General features: G+C 36.6%; 1 protein-coding gene across 2 annotated transcripts in view; it reads left to right on the plus strand.

The window, feature by feature from the left end:
• Positions 1–24,455, plus strand: part of LOC112454196 (putative inorganic phosphate cotransporter) — a 43,085-nt gene extending 18,630 nt beyond the window's left edge. The window contains exons 1-8 of one of the 2 annotated variants that reach the window (XM_025015445.1): positions 2,810–2,909; positions 19,413–19,606; positions 19,703–19,942; positions 20,412–20,499; positions 20,835–21,061; positions 21,225–21,377; positions 21,462–21,836; positions 21,923–24,455. In XM_025015445.1, coding sequence (XP_024871213.1) covers positions 2,810–2,909; positions 19,413–19,606; positions 19,703–19,942; positions 20,412–20,499; positions 20,835–21,061; positions 21,225–21,377; positions 21,462–21,836; positions 21,923–22,108 — 1,563 coding nt within the window. In that variant the 3' untranslated portion in view covers positions 22,109–24,455. Of the gene's footprint in view, positions 1–2,809; positions 2,910–19,412; positions 19,607–19,702; positions 19,943–20,411; positions 20,500–20,834; positions 21,062–21,224; positions 21,378–21,461; positions 21,837–21,922 lie in introns of those variants that run through there. The other variant, XM_025015446.1, reaches the window with a different exon arrangement.
• Positions 24,456–24,818: the final 363 nt, after the last annotated feature.

Raw genomic sequence — 24,818 nt, forward strand, 5'->3', positions numbered from 1 at the left:
GAAGGATTCTACCGCAGCCGTATCTGATTAGTCGTATTTTTAATGAGATTAAAGCAGTTTCAATAAAAAAAGATTTAATGTAATAACATAATTTTGGCTCAGTTTATCTTCGCATTTTTATTTTACGAATTTGGAATAGATATTTTATAATGTGTATTTTTTCGTATGGGAAATATTTTTAATGTAATTGATAAACAGGAAAAAATTAACATGCTACATAAAAATTGATTTATTGCTTTCTATCTAAAAATAGAGATTATATATATTTTATGTGTGTAATATGTACATAAAATCTCTGCTTCTTTATTATGGGATGAACTGGACCGACGCATATTATATTTTGTTTTAACAGATAATTTCTGTCAGAGAAACAATATAATAACAATGGTATAATAAATAAATTTGCCAGTAAATAAATAATATAATATTATAAAATCCGAAATTAAGCGACCCGACTCACAACGTTTCGACCATAATCTGGTCCTTTTCAAGTGAGATATTAATAATTTATTACGCAACATTAGACATCATGCGTCGCCAGACGTTGTATAATTCATTGTGACTTTGACTATGGCTCGGTACGGACTTAGTGGAGAAAATGTTCAATTTAATATTCTTTACATTTTTACAATTTTACAATTTTTACAATTTTACATTTTCATTCTTTTGACGTACCAAACATTTTGACGTTTGCACGATGTAGTTAGGATACAACGTCTGGCGACGCATGATGTCTCTCTAATGTTGCGTAATAAATTTTAATATCTTACTTGAGAAGGAGATTACCAGATTATAGTCGAAACGTTGTGAGTCAGAATAAATGTGAACTGGCCAGTCAAGTTGCTTAATTTCGGATTTTATTAAACAATATAATAATTATTTATTTTATCAATTAATCTTGACTTTTTACATATACTATCGGTGCGTCCAAACTTTTGACTGGTATAATTGTGTATGTTATATATCTATATATTTGTGTATATTTATAAAGCTATATATAACTTTTTATGGCTTTATATATATATATATATATATATATATATTTCTTTGCAGGGAACTAGGGAGGTAGGGCAATACATATAAAAATGTTTTCCAATAAACGACAAGAGGATGTTGGGACGATATACTCTTCTATTTGCTTTTGGATAGAAATAGCATTTTGAAGATATTTAAATCCTAGTAATGCTGTTTGGAATTTGTGATCTGTTGGGATGAAACGAGATACACGATAATAAGTAATTCTTACAAAAGAAACGACACGGCATATCCGACACGGCAGTAATCCGCTTTATTTTTCAGCCCGAAGGTTAGAAATGAATCATACGGTTTCACCGTATGCAAATGTACATGTGTGCTTTGTTGAAATGTAGTCCGATAAATGTTCATCCCTCTTTGTAACCGTTCCTTAAATAGCGCTCCTATTGTCACAATTACCGAATCACTGTTATTTTTAATGACTCATTGAAAATTGATAAAACGTTAATTTAACATTTATTAAAGCAAATGTCGAGAAAACTAATAAAAATAAGTGCGATATATTTTTTTCTTAAAGTATAAATTAAAAATAACTGCAATTACCATTAATCAAACGTTTTCCGTTTTATTCTAAAAATGAAGTTAAAAAGAGTAAGATGTCACTTAAACTTCTTTTAATTTTAACTAATTGTCTGAACGGTTCTTAGAGAATTTAAATGTGAAAGTATAGGCAAGATAAAGAATAAAATAAATTGAAAACAATAAATATTTTCTTTAAGACTATATGACGAATTGAAAACAATACTTTTTTTCATGACCTGCAAAAAAATATATATAAGACGCATTGAGAGAATAATAACATTTATTTTATTTGATGACGTAGTTTATTCAGGTTTTTCTCAAAGAGTTTCGGGACGGTGAAAGTTTTAAAGGAAACAATGTTTGCCTGCAGGGTTATTCTCCCGTATGTCTGAAAAGAGAAAAGAAATGTTTCTGCCCCTGTCTGTCGGTTTTCCCCATTTGCATTTAGAACAGTCCATTTATTTTGCTTGATGACATATACACAATCCATCTCGGTTTTTCTTGAAAAGTTTTGGAAAAGTCTTGTACAGGAAAGGATTTTAACCTGCAGGGTCAATTTCCTCGCACATTTGAAAAGAGAAAAGGGATGCTTCTGCCCCTATGATGCATTTAAATTTCGCGCCGGCCAGCGCAACTTTTACCGCGCTGCGCTCCGATTGGCCGGACGGCTGGCGTGGCTGGCTCGCGCGCCAATCGGAAGCGCCCCTCGTCCGCTCGGCCGCTCGCCCCGCCAGCCCGCCGTTATCGGAGTACAGCGAGAGCACTCGGAGCAGCCGGCCGATTACACAAGTCCCGGCACTCCCGGCATAACCAGTGGAACCAGTGTGCATCGTGCCACGCGAGGACTTAACCTCGCTCTCTCTATTCTTCCGTGCAACAGTTTGTTATTCGCGTGTCGCGCTCGTGATTGTCGCTCGCCACCGTTGTCTCGTGCACCGTTCTGTTCGACGTCATCGTCGTCGCCGACGTCTGACCACTCTGACCGTCGTGAAAAGAGAACGCAGGCGCGTCTCTCTCCGCCCGGCGCATTTCGGCGCCCGAACGGAACACGAGAGCGAGAGTGCTCGTAGGAGCGGCAGCGGAAGAAACACTGTGTGTGCGCGCACGCGCGCGCGCGAAAGACACAGACAGTCGGCGTTATCGCGCCAAACGTTCGTCATCGACGTCGTCGTCGTCCAGGAGCGTCGTGAAATCGCGTTTCCATTTTTTTTTTGCGTACTTCGTCTCCGCGCCCCACGTGCCCGAACGCGCGATGAATCACAGCAGCGAGAACAGGGGACGAAATGGCCACATTCTCGTGTGGGATCAGCCCGGACTCGAAGAGGACGATCGGGAAAGAAAAAGGAAAAGAGGTACGTGCCCATGTCGCGACGGCCTCGCCGATAACGCGACGTGGAATCGCCGATTTTACGAAACGGACCGAGCGAGGATCGAAACGGGACACCCGGTATATTCTCGGCTCCGCGCCGCGCCGCGCCGCGCCGTGCGAGCCGCGAGTTTTCGGACCGCACTTTTCAGCGCGACTTCGTTGACATCAATCCGCATAAAAATAGCCGACGCGATAGCCGCGCGCACGAAATCGAGCGAGGGGAAGAGATTCCTAGATTCCTCCGTAAAATGCACGTCGTGTTCATTTAACTCGGGACGGACGTCGCGGGTCGGACGAAACGGACGTTCGAACGGACGCGCGCGATTGCCGGTCCGAGATGCGTCGTCGGAGATATCGCGGCTTCGGCCGTTTCGTTCGCGATTCCCGTGTCGCGAAATCGCAGTAATCCGAGACGAAATCGCGCTCTCGCGCGCGACGTTCGCCTCGACAGCGACAGACCACGTGTTCAGCTGTGCGGCCTCGCACAGCGACACATTCGTGCTCTTTCTCTCGCTCTTCTATCTCTTTCTCTCTTTTTCTCTTTTTCTCTCTTGGTCTCTCTTCTCACTTGTCAGTGGAACGTCACGATCATAGAGAGAGTACATTTGCGTTCATAATTTAACAAACTTCGGCTACTTAAGGTGATCCTAAAGCCGTGATCCTAGCCGGTTTTTTTCAGTTTTTTTCTTAACACTAATCTTTTAATTGGCTTTATAGAAATGCAAAATTCTTGTCTAGAATTAAAGTACGCATCAAAATTTAGGTCATGGTGGTCGAATTTATACTGAAAACGAAAAAAAATTAATATTTTTTGTTATACGTGACGACCACCACATATAAATTCGACCACCATGACCTAGATTTTGATGCGTACTTTAATTCTAGACAAGAATTTTGTATTTCTATAAAGCCAATTAAAAGATTAGTGCTAAGAAAAAAACCGACTAGAATCACGGCTTTAGGATCACCTTAATCGGCGAATAATTCAATTGATAGAATAGTTTAGCTTGAAGCAAAATTTCTAGCTGTAAAATAGAATACATACAATTTGTTGTCTCTAATTCAATCTTTTTTCCCATATGTTGAACAATATTAATCATTTTCTCCGTATTTATATCCATGATAATTATGAATTATTAATTCTATCTATCTATGTCGGCAGAATTTTTAAAGCAAAATGTCTGATGGTTCATTGTCCCTAGTCTAATCTTTTTTCCATATGTCAAACAACAAGATATTAATTATTCTATCCATGTTCTATAATCTATCCAACAGAATGGTTTAGAGCAAAGTCTTAACTACAGCATTTGTTGCTCCTAATCTAATCTTTTTTTATATATGTCGAACAACAAAAAAGTCAATAATTCTATCCGTATCAGCAAAATAATATACGGGTATTACTTGACGAGTTAATCATCAATACAAATAAAAAAACAAGAAGCTCCATTGATATGAATATTATGTATTAGTCATCCATTAGAAATATTTTGTATGATATGGATAATTCTTAATCAAGATTTGCTCCATCCTAAAAAGCGGAAATTAACAATCTTTACTTCGAGATTTTACCCGTTATAACTTTCCGTTATTTGTCCGCGAATGCTAAAAAAAACGGCTGATTTTATCTCGTTTTTAAAAAAGTATTTCTCAGTAAATGCGTTTTCGTTATGCATTTGAAACTCGCCGTGATGAATATTAAGTATAAAGCTTATACTGCCAAGACTGATGTGAAAACGCGTGCAATCAAAGGTCGCATTTTACGCTTTAGGTACGCGAAGTGTCCTAAATAGGAAAATTTCTTTCCGAGAATGTTTCACGTACAGCGTTGCGTCTCTTCATTTTGCAAGGATGCCAAATCATGTTGGCTTCGAGTGTCCACGTGTCTCGCGACGATACCGTTTCACGTATTCTTCGTAATGTTTACGCAATTGTAACGCATGACGATCAGCTGCTTGATTTCCGCGAGTTTCGAAAAAGCCGGCGCTGAAAACCTTTCTTTACTTCTCGTCGTTTACTTCTTTCACGTCTTTTATCACGTACGCCAGAGCGAAACTGTAAATATTTAAATAGCTGTCTCGCTACTTATTGTTAAACTCAAAGTGTGCATTTTACAATTTGTATCTAATTTTATTGTTACTGTTACAAAAATTTCGCAATAATCTTTACGTGTGTTTATTATAACCAAATTTTATAGTAACATTTCAGAAGATTCAATCGAAATAAGTATAACCGAGATTTTATCTTATAAGATAGCTTTTTTATACGTCAGCGATCGCATTAATCATTAATCCTTTGCGATCTGAATTATTTCTTGCAAATAAGCGAAGTATTTTTGCGTCTTCAATTTTATATAATCAGCTGATCAAACATGAAGAATTTTTGGGAATTACTTTTAGGATTTCATTTTTTCCTTAATGCGAGAAATAAATAAATATACACATGCGCGGTTGGGCTTTAACGGTCGCTCATCATTGTCTTGCAAATCCGTTCGTTTCAGGTATCGAGGAATTGTATTTAAGACTTTGTTCTCTCCTGAGCTCGACCGAAAGGAATCGACCCTATTGTGTTAATAGCTATTTTACACAGAACAATATCGTACAATTTCTCGCCCATTTCTCCGACTCTTTACACGGATTTCTTTCACGAGAACAAAAAAAAAAACCCCGCTGAGTTTTCTTTGAGGTTGCACGACCGTTCCAGTAGGAATTCCCGCAATTATATTATCATTTGCCGAATGCTCGTAACGAATCGTGGAGATGCTATTAACTTATCAACATTCTTTTTCTTTAAACTTTTATTACGGTTTTACAGCAATACAATATGTATCTAAGGAATTCTATGTCATACTTTGAAAATAACAGGCAAAAATATATGAAATTAGCTTTATAGAAAAATGCAAATCTATAATGTATAAAATGTATTGACACACGATTTAAAAGGTAACGCAACTTGATTAGCAACAGAAGCCAAGGAACATCGCGAGAGAAATTTGATAAGGCTTCTATTAACGTAACAATACGTGTGAAATAATTATAAATAGAAGTGCAATAATTAATAGTAGAAACACACGTGCCAATGAGAAACGGTAATGACTAGCGAAATAGATAGTAAGATGACAAAAAGGTTATTCAGCACGAAAATAGCTCGCATTATCGCGGAGAGATTAGTTTAAAGAGCATCGTTTCGCCACGCAAACTAACGGAAAAAGCGGGTGCACGCGACGGGAGGCACTCGTCGCCTCGACGATGACGCATCGCGAAAATGGTCGCAATCTGGATAAGACGAGGGATAAGAATACAAATAAATACGAAATGTGCGTTTTCCGCGGAAACGCACCGTGTAAGAATTTATTCAGACAAATTTGTGTAACGCATAAATATAAACATAAGCATAAGAAAGTTGATCGGACCATATACTATGCAAGTTTGTCTGCACGAAAAGAACGGTTTTGCTGAAGTATCTAAAAATTTAGCTACACTGAGAAAAAAAATATTTAATCCGATACGTGCAACTAAACATGTTAGTTAGTTAACTAAACATTAGTTGTTTCAACAATTATCAAGTTGCACTAAAGAAGGTGCATTCATGTCAACCATAAAAATTTTGTAATCAAGAATTATTCAACTAATGTTTAGTTAAACTAACTAAAATGTTTAGTTGCACGTATCGGACTAAATATCTTTTCGGATTAATAAATTTTTTTTCGGCGCAGATACAGGGTAGCGATTACGTATAACTATATCTCTGGGGCGGAAACGTGATGAAAAGTTACGTGATCGCTGCTCAGATCTGAAAATAATTTTGTTGCATGATCACAAATAATTATGTAGAACACTCAAACTGATTGCTAAAATGTTAAATTTTTGTGCAACATTATCATCATACTTCAGCGACCTGCTATAATTATTTTGACGGTGCAACAAAATTATTTTCAGAGATCTGTATCTAGCTAAATTTTTAGATACTTCAGCAAAACCGTTTTTTCCGTGTGGACAGACCCTTACAGATTTGTTTGTTCTAACCGCACAATTACGAGGAAATCGCCGCGGGGATTTTTCGATGGACGCGCGGCGGACTCGGGGAACGTTTGAGAACAAAGTGCGTTTTTCTCGCGATACGACTCCAAGGTCGCCAAATGACTCGTGCATTTAGCCGCTATCGCGAAAATAGTGTATGTACAGCGTGCTGCACATTCGGCATGGACGGTAGAACGTTCCAAAATTCCCGCGAAGGCTCGTTATCCGCGGACTTTTCGGTTGGTTTTTGAATTTTCTCTCTTCTAACGGGAAAGAGATAAAAGCAGCGAATATATTCTTGGGGGTCTTACCGAGATGAAAGGTTTCAAAGATGCGAGAGAGTAAACAAAATCCTATTTTTCATATAAACTTTATATACAATGGACTTTACTTTTTTTGCGCAGTTAATTCTAAGGTTGGGAGAATTTTAAGGATTAAAATTTTGATGAAGTGTTAAAGTAGAGATTTTTGTCATAGATTATCTAGATCTAGATTTGGAGAATCTGTGAATAAAAAAGTGCGCAGGGTGTCCTCTTCTGGAGTGCTCCATATATGATATCGCAGTCAAAATTAATATATGTGTTATATGTGCTTGCGATTATGATAGCTTGTTGCTTATCGAATTTACTTATCGTCGCAATTGCAGCGAAGGTGGTCATAAATCATGCACTACTGGTGATAACAAAATTTAAAACAGGCGGTATTTTGAGCAGATCGAAGTTCAATCTTTTCTGAGATGAATTTCTGCATGAAAGATCGATAATCGCTATTTTACTTCTTTATAAATAAGTTGCTATCTCATTTGAAAGATTTTTCCAAAAGCTCCTACGAAGAAATACCATAATATTTTGTGTAAGAAAATATAGATGTTTATATTGTTTACATATTATATATTATTTTTAATTTTTATTTTTCTTATGCATAGCTACATTATATCACCAAAATACATATTTCTATCGACATATGGAGTGCCGTCACTTCGCCTTTTCACTCAAACAAATTATGAATATTTCCTTATCAAGATTTAAGTATTTCTATTCCGTTTCTATATTTTCGAGAGAGATCTGAGATAGATTTTTTTATCGGGTGGATTTTGTTCTTTCCATACGTGACGAACTGCGATACACCTCGTATCGTCATTGGTTGCATGGCATTAATGTTTACGTGATATAAAAAAAATTGTTTTGATTTCCGCCTAATGGATTTTCTATATTTATCGTCAATAATAATAGCGCTTCAGTACCTATGTAAAGATAGATTATTTAGAAATCGCGTTTTTTTTCTCTGGATCACTAGGTCGAAACGTATTGGTATAAACTTTACTTAATTGTTCAAAAATAAAACTTTCTATATATAACGGATACATTACTATAAATATACATTAATAATGCTAATTGAAATTACTAAAGATGCTTTAGTCCCCATTAAACGTTTTGCATAAATACTTTTGGTAGTTTTTTTTATTAGTAGTCGTCACATTTAACGAATAATAATGTTTAACAGTAATATAACCCTATTCGCTCCAACCAGACCTTTCGTGTCCCCGCGAGTTTCTAATCCTCGCATCATAACTCACGAACGAATTGACGAAATTTAATGTTCCAAAGCGCAAATTAATGCTAAAAGTAGTAGCTTTAATTTGCGCTTTGGAACATTAAATTTCGTCAATTCGTTCGTGAGTTATGATGCGAGAATTAAAAAGGCGGAAAAAGGGGTTGGAGTGAATAGGGATAATATTATGTAACATACATTGAAAATTTTATTCAATAATGTTCTTTGAAGGCCTCCCTTTAATACGGAGATACCATCTCCGTATTTTAAAAGCTCGCGTAATCATCGTGCCGACTGACGTGCGTGACGTGTAGACGCGCGTCACGTACATTTGTCTGTGTTACTGTTTCTATCTAGAGATGCATAAAATATATGTACATCTTGCTTGCACACGTTTCTTTCGGTGCTGAATGTATACAGCTGCTTATATTATAAAAGTTTTAATTAAATGTGCTATCACATTCGATGCGTTCGATCAAATCTTTGTTGCGTGAATAATAAAAAAAAGTTAATTATATAATCAATTATTAGGCGATTATTAGGCAAATATATAGTTTTTACAACATATATATATATATATATATATATATATATATATTTATTTATTTATTTAAACTGACAATCATCTTTTTTTCAATAAAGTGAATACTTGCTGTTTTACTTTATAACTATTTATTGTTATTATTGCAAAATCGTTACTCCCACTAACTCAACGCTCTCGATTCTCTCGCTAGGTCCACCCGTTCCCCCGTTTTTCATTTTTTCGTTACGCAGACACTTCCCAGTCGAGTCTGAAATCTCGCTCATTCGTATGCACCAGCGGACTCGCACGCGTGACGCGCGCCGTCGTACACGGTGATCGTGTTCACGCGCGTCACGAGCAATCGTAAGACGCGTGTCACGTGCACGAGATACTGCTGTTCCCCCCTCTCGCCTCCTGCTCCCCCCGCTCTTCATCCTCATGCCAATTCTCGAGGTTCGTCTCTCCAGCGCGACAGCTCCGGCCTCCCTTCCGTCTCAACTCATCCGCGCGTTCTTTCGGCGCTGTGCGGGCTGTGCCTCTCTGTATTTCGCAACACAATGAAGTCACACCGCTAACGCACACCGCGATATCCTTTATATCGCGATATGCCGGAGCTATTTCTACCGGACCCGGCCCACGTGCTCGACGGCTGGTAATAACGACGGACGACGCCGTAGGTGCCCGATGGCGGCCGGTCTTGGAAAATGACCGACCATATGCGTGCACACTCGACACACTTACACGCGACGATTGGTTGATCGATGTTAATCCCCTCCCCCTTTCCGAGATCGTCTTCTCTTCACTGGCAGCCAGTGTAGGAAAAATTTGTGGCGTAATTATTTTCGTAAATGAAATATTAGCTCTTGGTCGGCGGATGCTTCGGCGGGCCCGGGTCAAGTGTGAAGTGCGGGGAAAATACAATTGCGAAGTACACTGTCTCTATATGAAATAAATTTATTGTCCAGGTCTCGTCATGAATGACCCCGACGTCTGCCGCGAGTTAATGGAGAATATTCCTCGCCATGATTGAGGATCGATGAACAATACGAGCCTTTAATTCCCGATCATTTAGACAATTTGCAGAACTTTTGATGAAAAGAGCAATGTGATGATTGAATAATTTTTTTGGAAAAGAACAATTTACTGAATTATTTGATGCATAAAGTAATCAGACGCGAATAGATTATCTTCCTCGTGGAAGTATACATTTCTATAAATATTTATAAAAGCTCATCGTTGATAGCATATTAGATAATGATTGTCAAAGGTGTAGGTACTACACCTGACAGAGAAATTTTATAAAAACTAATTGGTTCCTTATTACATACTTTTTAAATTGCGTGCAAATTGATATAAAAATAAGAAAAATATATTAATAAAGCATTGAGAAAAAGAATTTGTTAATCTCAAAAAATATTTAGTCCGATACGAGCAACTAAACATGTTAGTTAGTTAGCTAAACATTAGTTGTTTCAACAATTATTAAGTTGCACTAAAAAAGATATAATGCGTTCATGTCCACTTTTAAAATTTTTTAATCAAGAATTAATTAATTTAACTAATGTTTAGTTAAACTATCTAAAATATTTAGTTGCTCGTATCGGACTAAATATTTTTTGGGATTAACAAATTTTTTTTCTAAGTGTGTGATGTAAAGAAAACGTTACTTTTTATATAATCGATGTCATCGTCAGCATTTCTTTCTGCGGCTTTTCTCACGCGCGACGGTTAATAGGTACGTCGATAAGATTCTCACGTAGTAACCTTATACTATATTCAATGTATCAATAGTATATATTCTTAAACGATCGATAGTATTTTTTTTTTACGTAGAGCGGTGATCTCCTTTTTTGAATGCCGGCGCAGTTGGACGTGCATTTCGAATGCGCTGAGAGCGGAAAATTAATATGAACGGCGCGTCGAATATCGTCGAGTTTGCTGAAACACGATTCGGATGCCTTCGGCAGATTGTTTTGTTCAGATTAACGTGACGAATGCCGCTCGCGATTGTCGTGTCCGAGTAGCCTTTTTGCATTCAACTCGAGCTGACGCTGCGCGTTTCCCGGCGCATTGAGATGCATACGAGTGCAGGGCGAAGTGCAATGCGTCGCGGAATCTAGGAGTAAACTCGCGCCCTAACTGCGAAAATGGCATATCGGAGTTGGGCCGCCGCGCAGGAATAGACCGCGCGGCTAATAATATCGAATAATGCATGACCTGCCCATTTTCATTGTATGGCTCTGTTTATATTACGGTGGTCTTTATCACAATGTCGTTAAAGATATCCGGTACTTTGTTTTACGACCCATCGATGTGTCTTTAAATCTTTTTCTCGTATCGCGACACAGCCATGTAATTCTTAAATGATCGCGAGGGATGGATGCGCGAGCGGCGATACGGATAAAAAATAGAAAAACACAATTTATATGCAATTAGTTATATAATACAGACTCTTTTGGATTGTTTTTCTTATTTATAAATTTTTTTTTTTAAGAAGAGAGCGAATGGAATGTAGGAAGTATAAATGAAGCTGATTTTATTAACGATATTTTGAAGACACATTAAAAGAAACTTATGCATTATGGGCATGTATTACGGATTTCCTATGTTTTTTTTTGTAAGACTGTGAGCAATCCGTCGACATCAATTATCATTTTGTTTTGTGAATTCGGTGAATAAATCTGTTTTCTACATGTTAGTTAGAATAGTTCGTTAATTTTACTGTTCAACTTTATTTTACTATTTCCGTCGTAAAATATAATGATTTGCCGTAATAAATTGGGAAAAAAAAACTATCTTAAAAAGTATACAAAAGATATATAAGTTATTTAATTATCGGCAATAAAATTTAACGATAATGAAAGTGATAAAGCAAAGCTAGAGATTGACGTATTAACCTTTCAGTACCGAAACATTTTGAGACTCGCAATGGAAAATTATGGGTTATAGGTACCTTAATTATATATGTAATATATCTGCAATTACCTTTATAAGTTATAAATTAACTAATAAATTGTCTATTGTACACGGAGAAAATTTTATAGTAAATATTACTATGGTGTCGCACTAGCTGCGGACCATCGAGGAATTTTAAGTTAAATTACTATGTTTATGGTAAAAATTACGTTATTTAATCGTTTTTAAAACAATAATTATATAGTATTTTAACTTGAAATTCCTCGATGGTCCGCAGCTAGTGCGACACTATAGGATCATAGTAATATTTACTATAAAATTTTCTCCGTGTATATATACGTTAGTTAGGAAATGATGAATATGAGATATCTCGCGAATATATCTTTAATTCATGCGCGTAAATAATTGAAGTATTCTTCTGGTATTTCGTTTTACGGGAATCATCGCTCTTATTCGCTTGTCTATATTTTAGCGCGGCTCCTCCTCTTCCTGGCTGTCATTTTCGAAATAATCGATACTGTCGCACTGCCTATTGCGAGACGTTTAAGAACGCGCTTGTGAAATGCGCACGAGAGTGCATTCGGCGGTGGAGTCACGGATAAAACGCGGCTGGATCCGGGCCAATAAACCCTCCGCGTCATGGCCTTCATTCTCACTTATCAGCGAACGTGCTTTGCTCCCGTCTCGACGGTTATTTTATCAATGATTCGTCCACGGATTTCGGTACGCCCTGTACGCCCAAACGAGGAAAATTTTTGGACCCCCGCGTTTACGTAAATATTGATCATCGATTACCGCAGCCGAATTCTTACTCAATAATCCGCCTCTTCATATCTTGAAGTGGAAACTTACGCAAGTTTCAAGCGACAACAATATTGAACCGTCAGTCACATCACGTACAATGCATGAGATTATTTCCTTGTAAATAAAGGGTATCGCGGAAAAACGACGAGAAGTAAAACGATAATTTTTACATAATGATCTCCCCTTATCCAGTTTCTGTAGAAATTGAAATCGAGATCTAATTTTGGAGTCAGCCAACAAGTAATAAAATCTTTACTTAATTTCTCGGGTTTTAATTAAAAATTAATTATACATTTAACATTAGGAACTTGTGAAAAAAATAGAAAACTTGAAGACAGACAATTGTTATAAAAGAAAACTTTTGTTATAAAAGAAGTGGTTTCAAAATTTTTCTTTTTTGAGAAGATATTCTTATTGTTATATTGTACGTTTTAGGATATATAGATATTATTCGCATCATGGTTTCCAAATCCATGATTTTAACACACCTAATAAGCGACCTGCAAGAAACACAAACATTTGCACAGAGCTTTTCAGGTTCTTATATCTCAATGTTTTACATTTATATCTTGTTAATTTTTTATATTATTGATCTGTAAAAAGTTTCGAATTGAATTTTTACTCGTTATGTGTCACTCGAATTTTGATCTTTGGCAGATAGCCACTTCTTGATGTAGATTTATACAGGGTGTTTGAAAAAAGTGTTACATATTTTCAGAGCAGGTATTTATCAAAACAAAGAAGAAAATGCTCAGTAAACATGGGTCCTAAATCAAATATCTGTTAAGAAATGGGTCAATCTTTATCGTTTAATATTATAAGAGGTGATCTATGTGATTTCCGTTCATTGTCACACCTTTCAGCCCTATTACGTCTCAGAGAATCACGCACTCTTGCGAATGCACCTGACTGCTTTTAGATTTGCTGACACACATTAAATGCGCGTTCCTACAATGTTTGGGTTCGGTATTGTCGGACGATGCGCGCAAAATGGGGACCAATGACGTTTCAAACATTGTAGGAACGCGCATTTAATGCGTGTCAGCAAATCTGAGAGCAACCAGGTGTATTCGCAAGAGTGCGTGATCCTCTGAGACGTAGAACTGAAGGATGTGTGACAATGAATGCCATGGGATCTTCATAGAGCATCTTCTATATAGTATACGATAAAGACTGACCCATATCTTAGATACTTGATATATAGAAGCACTTCCTATAGATGAAAACTGGCCTATATCTTAACAGGTACTTGATTTTAGGACCATGTTTACTAGACATTTTCTTCTTGTTTCGACCAAATACTACCTGCTCTCAAAATATGTAACATTTTTTTAAACACCCTGTATACTACAACGTGATTATTGGATAATATCGAAAGAATTAAACGAAAGAAAGCTTATCGTTAGCATTAATTACGATCTCTCTTGCAAAGATAATCTCTCGGATAATCTTTAAATTAAGGACAATTTAAAGTAGTGAATTATAAATTTTAGGTATTATAAATAAGCGAGAGATTAATTAAACTTAATAATTATTGAACTTAAAGAGGAAAGAATTTAAATGTTTATTCGAGAATAATTAATGACTTGTACGCAATGATAATAAAGAGAAACATAAGCTGACATAACATATAGAACGTGACAGAAAGATTTTCCAAATGTTTTCGGTATGTTTAAGAAAACTATATGGAAAGTTATGGCAATATCTAATTTTAGACTTTATTCCCGTGATTAATCAACCCTTAGCTAATAATCCTACAATCATACTGACGTAATTGTAAGGTCAAACGCTTGACCCCAGATAATGGGAGATCGTTTTCGAACAACGCAACCTCACGTATATTGATGCTATAATTGGTTCCAATTTAATAAGCGATCTGCAACTACAAATGCAAGAGCTCTACGATTATAAATAAACGCGGTATTCTTTTATAATAAAAGTTTAAACAATTGTTTGTTTTCAAATTTTCTATTTTTTCACAAGTTTCTAATGTTAAATATCTTATTAATTTTTAATTAAAGCCCGAGAAATTAAATAAAGATTTTATTACTTATTGGATAACTCCAAAATCTAGATCTCGATTTCAATTTCTACAGAAACTCGATAAGGAAAGATCATTATGTAAAAGTTTTCGTTTTACTTCTCGTTGTTTTTCCGCGAAACCCTTTATTTACAAGGAAATAATCTCATGCATTGTACGTAACTGCGGTCAAGTAGAGCTTGTGCTCGTACACTTTTCGAGCGTGTTTGCACAATTTTTTTTTCTCGTAAAGGCGCGATGGGAATATAGGAAGATACCCGATAAAAACGTTACTTTTTTTTACTCAACAATCAACAACGTTGTTTGGTCAAAAAAATAGAAATATACATATTCTAACGATTCTAAGTAATTATCCTTATAATTAAAGACATTTTTCACAGTATTGATGCATAAAACCCTCGAATAATATATAATGATGTATGCTTAAGGCCGGTTGTTTCAACCTGTTGGTAAGCTTACTATAAATTAAATCAGATGTCTATCTTTGTCTAATGTAAAGGATAAACAAAGACATATATATGATTTAATTATTAGTTATTTTACCAACAGGTTGGAACAATTGACCCCAAGTACTGCAACGGCATTTGAAGTACAAGATTAGAACCTGTGCGTGAAGTTAGCACCCCATTTTTGAAATTTTGAAATTTTAAAAGTTGTTCCGGATTGTTCTAGACTTGTTCTAAATTGTTCCAGAAGATCAAATTTTTAAAATAAAAATATTCGAAAATTAATAAAAACGATTTTTTGACCTGGCACCCCATTTTTCAAAAATCGAACTTTTCAAGGTTGTTCCAGGTTGTTTTAGTTGTTCTAAACATTGTTCCAGAATATTAGTTTGATTAGTCAAAAACTTTAAGAGATATTGAAAAAAGAAAAATTTAGGAATTAACAGTTTTTGGCCATTTTTTCGTAAACAAAATGACTTACAAAGCTGTCGATTTAGAACATATTTCTAACAGCGTAGAACAACTCAGAAAAAAATTGTTAAGACCAGAACATGATCCTAAAGGGTATATACTTTACTCTTTATCGGAAAATTTTTTTTTCGATTTTCTTGGTTAAAAATCTTGTTCCAGGCTTCTTGTTTTAAAACTATCGTGTTCTCTACTGGAACAACTTAGAACAAAATTTTTAAGACCAGAACAAGAACCTAAAGGGTACTTTACTCTTCGGAAATATTATTTTTCGATTTTCTTGGTTAAAAATCTTGTTCCAGGCTTCGCTCGTGCGACCATCACACTCATTTGGGCTCGACCACTCTTCCCACGAGTTGTTCATACTATTTTTCCTAACAAGAGCGTGAAACAGGCCGCTTTTCGCGCTTGTTTTACAATTTCATTTCTCCACTAGTTGAGAAATGGCTCCATGTTTCAACGCTTACGTCATTGCGAAATGGATCGTTTTGCTCACTCAAAACAAGCGCGAAAAGCGGCCCATTTCACGCTCGCGTTAGGAAAAATATATTTTACGATTATTATCGCGTGATAATAATCGCAAATGATCACAAATGATTCTCTTTCATAGCAAACAATATGTATTGCACGTGATTTTTAAGAGGACAGGGAGCGAGAGAGGAGAATCAAAAAGGAGGCGGAACAAACGCGATTTTAGATAATTTATGCATGGACTTAGGAGAACCGGTCAGTTTAAGCAGCAATGTCGTCTGATGTCAATTGACTTAAGCTAGTTTGGCGAGTGGGCGTCGAAATTTATTCCTAGAAACACTTGCGCGAATTGAAGCGAATCAATCCGACGCGATGCAACGCGACGCGGCGTTTCGCCGATCCTTCGTCCGAGACGCTCGCCTCCTATCTTATTTTTCTCCGTTTGCTTTTCTTTTTATTTGCTCTCTCCCGGCGACGTTTAGGAGAGCGCGGCGCGGCGTTAATCTGAGCTTGATAAGAGAAGTACAAGCCGAGTGTAATCGGCCATGAAGTTTTGTAACATCGACCGAGAGGAAAAAAGAAAAAGAAGAAGGAGGAGTCGTTTGTTCTGTGTGACGCAGTCTCCGCGCGACCGTAATTGCTAACATAATAACACGACACGTAAAAGCTGCGACAAGGTGTTGGTGTACATAGACGGGCATAATGGATATAAGACCGATAATCGAATATAAGGCTGATAATCGGATATCTAGACATGAAAGAATGCTGTTTTTTCGTAGCAAGTTTTAGTCACCTTCAGATTCCTAAGGAAGTCTCAGAAAATCTCATCAATTATATTGTTTTTTTTTTTTTAATTACTTATTATGAAGTGAGCTTTGTAAAGTCGTTACAATATAACGTTGTAAAGTCTGTCGCTTGATTACAAAGATATTTGGAGTTAAATCTCGGACTTAGAAAGAGAAGGACGGTGCGTTAGATTAAATCTTTAATATATAAATCGACTTGCAAATTTCTGTCAGAAAATTGATTTTTCTCATAGCGAGACACGGCGTTAAAGAAATTTCATGTCATCGTACATCTACTCAGCCCACGAAGTTCATGCAAGCAACTATGCTATCGATTACATACGGCCAGGTATGACTCACGCACTCAAACCATCGGTGATAAATATCACGATGGGTACTTGTCCGGCGCGGCGGCGCCCTTTGAAACAGTAGAGTGCTCGTCATTCCTTGCTAATGTCGTTAACTTCATTACAACCGGCGCGTGATTCGCGTAAAAGGTCAAGTAGAACCGATTGCATTTAGACCGTGGACACTATCATTTAAAGTTGATTAGATAAGGCGAGATGAAGTTTTGATTCGCATAACGGTCTATCAGAATTGTCTTCTCGAAGCAACGATCTTTAAATAGCAAACGTCTCGCGATACCTCGTACACAATAATTTTTGAGACACGAATGAGGAAACCGTTTACCCTAATTTTAACTTAGGTCTCTTTCGACCTCTGTCGTTGAAATAGATCCTTTTTCAATCACGAACTCCAGAATTATGGTATAAATATATTGAAAACTGTAATGTATTGTACTCGTTATCTCTGATGCGGTTTTACCTTGTAAAAGTAAATCTATATGTAAGAGCTCGGGCTGAAAAAGAGATCTACCTGATGATAACGACGATACCGATAAAACACGTAATACAAAACGTAGATTAGCGTTAAATAGAAAATACCGTCGCGAATATATCGTCGTATTATGTCATCATTGATCGCGATTTCAAACTCATGGAATATTACCCGAAGCTCTGCATGTACTCCGTACGATTCTTATCGTTATCGTTTTTCTCTTTCACAGATCTTTATTACGACACTTGAATACACCGAATTACACGCATGAGCGCTTATTCGACATCTTATTCGCCGCATCTCTCTGCCGTTAATTGACGGTCGTCGATTAACGATGACGAATTCGATCTGTTTACGTCGACTTTGATCGAGTGTAGCGTATAGATCGTGGCTCATCGACATAAAATGTAACGAGACTTCTGTACTTTGTAATTCGTACGGATTCATGTTAATGGTCAACGGCGTTTATACATGTCTTACAACCGATTATGATCTAATGACTCACCTTCATTGATTGCCGCGCAAAGCTCGATAATTCTGTTGCAAAATGACGAAAATTCTCGAGTATCTACTTTACGTGAAATTTCTGTGAACTTTGTCGACCGTTGGAAACCGTTGTTATTCTGCAACTTGAAAAGGAAAATAAGTATTTTCGACGAATTAATTTTCCTTTGCCTATAAGAATGACGCTTGGTCTTTCTTTCAAGAATTTTAATTACGCCGGTTTCGAAACATTGAATTTAAATTTAAATCAGAAGTGGTTTGGAATAAAAGAAGAATTGACTTGGCTTAAAATAATTTTATGCCGTATAAAACAATATATTAAATGATATTCTGAGAACGGCAGAATTGTTTGTTGAAACACAAGAATTTTGTGACGTCCTCACATAACAGCTTTTACATATTGTTGGTATAATTTATTAGCGACGTTTCCGTTTGATAGCACGCAGCTCAATTAACTCGCGTCATAATCTTTTTTGGCGTAACCCTCACCTCGGCATTGGTCCCGCGATTCGTCCTTCGGTTATTTCCGTGAAAATTTGGCAGAGTATCTGCTAATATACATTAGCAGTTACAGGACATGCTTTGGCAAATATCTCCGGAGCGTCAATTAACGATTGCCGTAGCGTCTTTATTCGATTATCACGGCGATATTTAGACGCGCTACAAAACATAGTATAACATTGTATAAAATACTATATAATATATGCAATTCTTCTAGGAACATTTGCCCTTAAATTAATAATAGATTCCGTGATCCGGAATCGATTATACTCATTGTCAGTGGAATTCTTCGCGAATAGGGGAAGACTGAAACTTTTAGAATTTTAATTTAAAGCTTCAGTTACGCAGATATATAATTTTAATGAAAAAAGAAACGCATAGTTGCGGTAAACAATGCCTAACCATATTTTTAGAAATAATTTCTACAGGCAAATTGAGATTTTCAGTTTGTAATTAAAATTAAAAATACAGATTTTTAGATGTTTATAACGTATAAGAAATATTGAATATAACATAATACGAGATATGTTATTACACAACATTTTATCGTCTGTCTCGCCTTTATTGACACCGCAATATAGTACCATGTAATAATAGTCTAATACGTCTCTTTATTCTTTCAGCTCGCTTTGGGAAGCGTCACATGGTGACTTTCATGATATTCCTTGGTATGGCGAACGCCTACATAATGAGGACCAATATGTCTGTGGCTATTGTCGCGATGGTCAATCATACTGCTATCAAGAACCCTGATGAGGAGATAGAAATCGTGGATGAGTGCGGACAGAATATCAATGAAACCGGCGCTGCCGATCGCGTGAGTAAAACAAAATTCTGCAGTTCTTTTTTTATTGTGAAATTTCGAGAGTTCAGTAGGTAGGAACTGAAAAATGTGTGTCCTCCGTCTTTGCAGAGCGCCGACGGACCATTTGTCTGGGACAACAAGCAGCAAGGCTATCTCTTAAGCTCATTTTTCTGGGGCTACGTTATAACGCAGATACCGTTCGGTATACTTGCCAAGCGTTACGGCGCCAAGTACTTCCTCGGGGTCGGCATGCTGATCAATTCGCTTTTCGGACTGCTAGTTCCAGTGTCCGCGTACTGGGGATATTGGCCCCTGGTAATCGTTCGTTTCATTCAGGGTTTAGGAGAGGTAAGTAACATCTAGAAAATCCCTCACCATTACGATACAATATAATAGTTTGATTGAGACTCGAGAAGAGCGAGCGAAGATGAGAATGTGTGATGTTTCGGGATCGGTTATCTGTTGTGTCCAAATACATACTTTGCTACTTGCAAACAACTTTCATTCGTTCGTAAGTATAAAGTTCACGAATTAATTGAAAAAAAAATTTGATAAAGAATTATTTTATTTCAGTTCTTGTCTTCTACATTATGCATTGTCTTGAAAAAACTTTGATCAATAAGATAAGAGTCTCTGTGTATTCGCAGAGATAGATATTTCTTACATTAGCTTTAGCATTATTATTACATTAACATATAATAATATAAGTAATTATAGTCATAATCTTAAAGGATTACTGATCCGTTTGAGTGTGAACGTTTTTTGATTGCACGGGTGTATTTCCTTCCCCCTAGGAATGGATTAATCCCTATTGCAGGGTCCTATTGTGCCTTGCACGCACGCAATGCTGGCGAAGTGGATACCGCCTAACGAACGGAGCAGGATGGGTGCCTTTGTTTATGCCGGTAAGCTCGTTCAATGCGATTTCTTCTTCCTTTATGTAGCGATTTGTCGCGTATACCGAGTCGAGAGCTAGTTCGCCGCGCGAGAATCCTCTCTGTCTCTGGGGCATTTCGAGTCTGCATCGAGTCGCTACTGTGGGTGCGCGCGCTTCTTGCTGCGGCGGGATTTGTGGACCGTGGACCTTTTCAATTTCTTGAGTTATCTTCATTTTTAACCATTCACTCCCACAAGGTCTTTTTTTTGTTGGTAAAAATAGAAAGAGCATAAGGATGATTGGACGCCTGATGACGATAACTAATCACATTTTTTTTGCATGTTTCTCTCTTCCCATCGATAGGCGCACAATTCGGCACGATAATATCCATGCCGTTGAGCGGTCTGTTGGCCGACTGGCAATTAGTAGGCGGTTGGCCATCTATTTTCTACGTGTTTGGTGTTATCGGTACCGTCTGGTGCATAGCGTTTCTCATATGGGTCTATGAGGATCCCGAGCAACATCCAAGCATCACAGAAGACGAGAAGAAGCTCATACTCAGCTCTCTCTGGGGTAGCGCCGGCATTTCCGTGAGTTCCTTTCGCATTTCTTCGCTGTTAATTAATTTATCTCAATATTTATCTCAATTTATCACGTTAATCGAAATATTTATTTTAATCTCTATCGCCTGTTGTAATAATATATCTCTTTTAGTAGCCAAACTGAGAAAACTAATATTCTCTCTTCTTTTAGTCATCGCCTCCCGTGCCTTGGAAGGCCATTGCAACTTCGCTACCATTTTGGGCTATCTTGATGGCGCACATGGGTCAGAATTATGGATATGAAACGTTGATGACTCAGCTTCCGACATTTATGAAACAGATTCTCCATTTCACTATCCAGAAAGTGAGTGATATATTTAAATTGGAGGGAAAAGAGTTTTCCACAGTTTCCCCGCACAAAGCTAATCGTTTGTCTGTATGGTTTCAGAATGGTATCTATTCGGCACTTCCATACTTTGCCATGTGGCTCTTTTCCATGTTTATCTCTCACGTCGCGGATTGGATGATCTCTTCGGGAAAATTTACTCACACTGTGACTCGCAAGATCGTTAACAGCCTCGGCCAGTTTTCACCGGCTTTGGCATTGATTGCTGCTTCGTATACCGGTTGCAATGCCTGGTTGACAGTAACCATTATTACAGTAGGCGTCGGTCTGAATGGCGCTATTTATTCAGGTTTTAAAGTAAATCACCTCGACATCTCTCCGAGGTTTGCTGGGATCTTAATGTCCTTCACAAATTGTATCGCCAATCTCGCTGGACTTCTCGCGCCGATTACCGTTGGAGAGGTTATTGCTAAATCGGTAAATATATATGTAATTGGTCTCTTAAAACTCTAATTAATTAAGTAATTGAACATACAATATCTATGTGATGCTATTATTTTCAGCCATCGCATGCCAAATGGAGGATCGTGTTTATGATCTGCGCTGGTATTTATATCTTTTGTGCGACATTCTACGCAATTTTCGGTTCTGGTCAAAGGCAAGCATGGGACAATCCAGATAAAGATGACGACAAGAACGAGAAGAATGAACTGGACGGTGTAAGAATTGTGAACGAGACTCAACATTGACAAGTGAATATTTTATCGATAAGAGTCAGTGATGATGCGAGGAAATTAACACTGACGACGTGACAATTGTGTCCACTTGGCCATTTCTGTTTATGCACATTCATTCCCTCCCTATTATTTAGCCATTCGAAACAAATCGAGTACATTAAGACATTTAAGTTAATCTCAGAATTGTATTTTTCTTTTTCTTTTTACCGTAATAATATAAAATTTTTCATGCTAATTGTCACAATTCGCGTTGTAGGTATGTCTTCATACTTTTGTATTGGATTGCAAAAGTTGTACATCAATTGCTTTAATGTTATATTGTGAGTTTTGTGTGAAAGACAATTCGTATGTGTAAGAAAGAAAGAGGAAGCGAGAGAGAGAGAGAGAGAGAGAGAGAGAGAGAAAGGTATATGTAGAATATACTCATAACCAAGCTACCGTTATAAGCTTCGGTTCACGTCATTTGTTGTATTTTATAATTTATAAATTTTTACATAATAATTTCGCGTATTATGTAGAATTAGAAAGTCGCACTTCAAGAACTGGCATGTTAGAGAAACGATGGGAGAGATGATTCTCAAAAGAAATTAAAAAAAAACGAAAACTATAACTTGTAGATAAGCAAATTTCCATGAACTTACCGGAGATGTCATGACAACAAATAAATCAAAGCGGGTATGATTTTGACGGGATTATAAAAACCGTTACATTGTTTCTTAATTGTATATCGAAAGTATCTGTACAATTAAGATGTTTAAATTGAAAATTAATTAAATTGTATATCGCTGTTTGAATATACGAATGCGAGAGAAACAGTTTAAGTTTTTTAAGCGCAATATTAAACTTATTTGTGATATACGGCATTGTTATTCGCGCAACATTAGCTTTAACAGAGTCGATATACGACGTTTATCCCAATAGCATCTGCAATCTCGTTCCACATTCGAATAAAACTTTTTAATCTCGGTCTTCCTACTTTGTAATAGCGCATTAGCTGCTTTGCTATTTTTTTTTTAATGGGATGTATGCGCTAAGATTCATAGGATAGATTTAATTAGATTCACGATGATCATGTTGGAGAAGGATTTGTCCTAGTGTTTCCCAATGCTTATCTTCAGGGTAGATTTCGTTGTTTGTAACCTGACAAACTTGTGGCAGCAGTATTAGAGCAAAGGTCCTCATCGTTCATCTTTTTTTAATACATCACTTTTTACTGTAACTACTGCCATTTTGTATTGCGTGCGTGGCTTGGGTGAAAAGGGTGATAATAACGACAAATCCCATTTTTGTCGCGGGGCGAGGGAGAGGCCGAAGGCCTTTACCTGTAATCGAGGCGTTGCAAACAGCACAGTGTATACAATACAAGAATGGTGTTTATACATATTGTAGATATTTGCGCGTAAGAACCCTATTAAGTTATAGTTGTAGGTATTAGATGAGTTACTGCTCATAGTTATTTATATAGCGTTCACAAAGAACAAGAAAAGAATTACCGCCAGCCTAAAATAGAAATTATCAAACTGAATGTTTTCGCACTTATACATATAGTAGAAAGCATTTTTTTTTCATATTTGATAAGCCTCTTTTTTTCATAAGCTGCACAAACCGAACGATAAATCTGACGACAATTGTAATTTCTTTTTCTATACGGTCTCGAGTATCGAGGCTACCTAATGAAATACGTAATCGCGCTACACGCTCGCGAGGATAAGTCTGAAACAATCGAACTGTTTGAAAATGAATTATTAAATCATATGTATTAAAAATATTTGTTGGCTTATTCATCTTGCGATTTTATACGAAAACTTTGGAAATAAGGTAACGGCGTACGTTAATTGTTAGTAGAAGGGAAGATGGATGCGAGTGCGTCCTGTGATCGTGTATCTACAAGTGCCTTCGACAAGTGGCGTTTGTTTTTCTTTTTATAAATAATGTACTCTTAAAATAAATTTTCGCGTTACGTCTACGGAGAAAAAAAAGTCAGTGTTTGCGAATATTGTTTTGAACTCTCACAAGTATGCGAATTTCCATGTGAACTTGAGAAGATGTTAATCGAAAATTACTTTACAGCATCTCTTTACTGTAGCTTAACGCGATTAATACAAAAATCATGAATGTAAATCGATTTGAAAATGAATTCGATGGGAGATATAACGAGAAAGTTACCCCACGCTTAGATGATAAAGTAATTTAATGCAAAATTTCGCAAACTCATATTTTTATACAAATATTTATATATAATGTACATACGACGATACACGATGTTACAACACGATGTTAAAACATATTTTTATTGTTGGGATTGTAAAACATATGTGATAATAGAACTGCAAGTGAATAAAATAAGGTACAGCTGTAATAAATGGTTAGTTATTTGTTATTATAGTTTTATTAATATGCTATTTTCTTTATAAAGTTTGTATGAAATGTTTTATAACAAAACGTTTGTATTTCTTTTGGGAACAAAATACTATATCGCTTTAGTAATATAATAGATTCATTCAGCATTGCAGTAGATTGCATCAACCGTGTCCGTATTAACTACATTTTTGGTTGCAAGCGCTCAAAAATAGGGGATTTTTCGAATTTTTTAAAAAAGAAACTGTTGATCCGATCAATTGTTTATTGTTTGTATAAGCTTATTTTATTTATTAACATTTTAATGTAAGATATTTTTTTCAAATTTATTTATTGAAAGTTTTGTTTGTAAATTTCTTTTTTG

This window comes from Temnothorax curvispinosus, unplaced genomic scaffold (genome assembly GCF_003070985.1).
Source record: "Temnothorax curvispinosus isolate PA1 unplaced genomic scaffold, ASM307098v1 QBEX01004871.1, whole genome shotgun sequence".
Lineage (NCBI taxonomy): Eukaryota > Metazoa > Arthropoda > Insecta > Hymenoptera > Formicidae > Temnothorax > Temnothorax curvispinosus.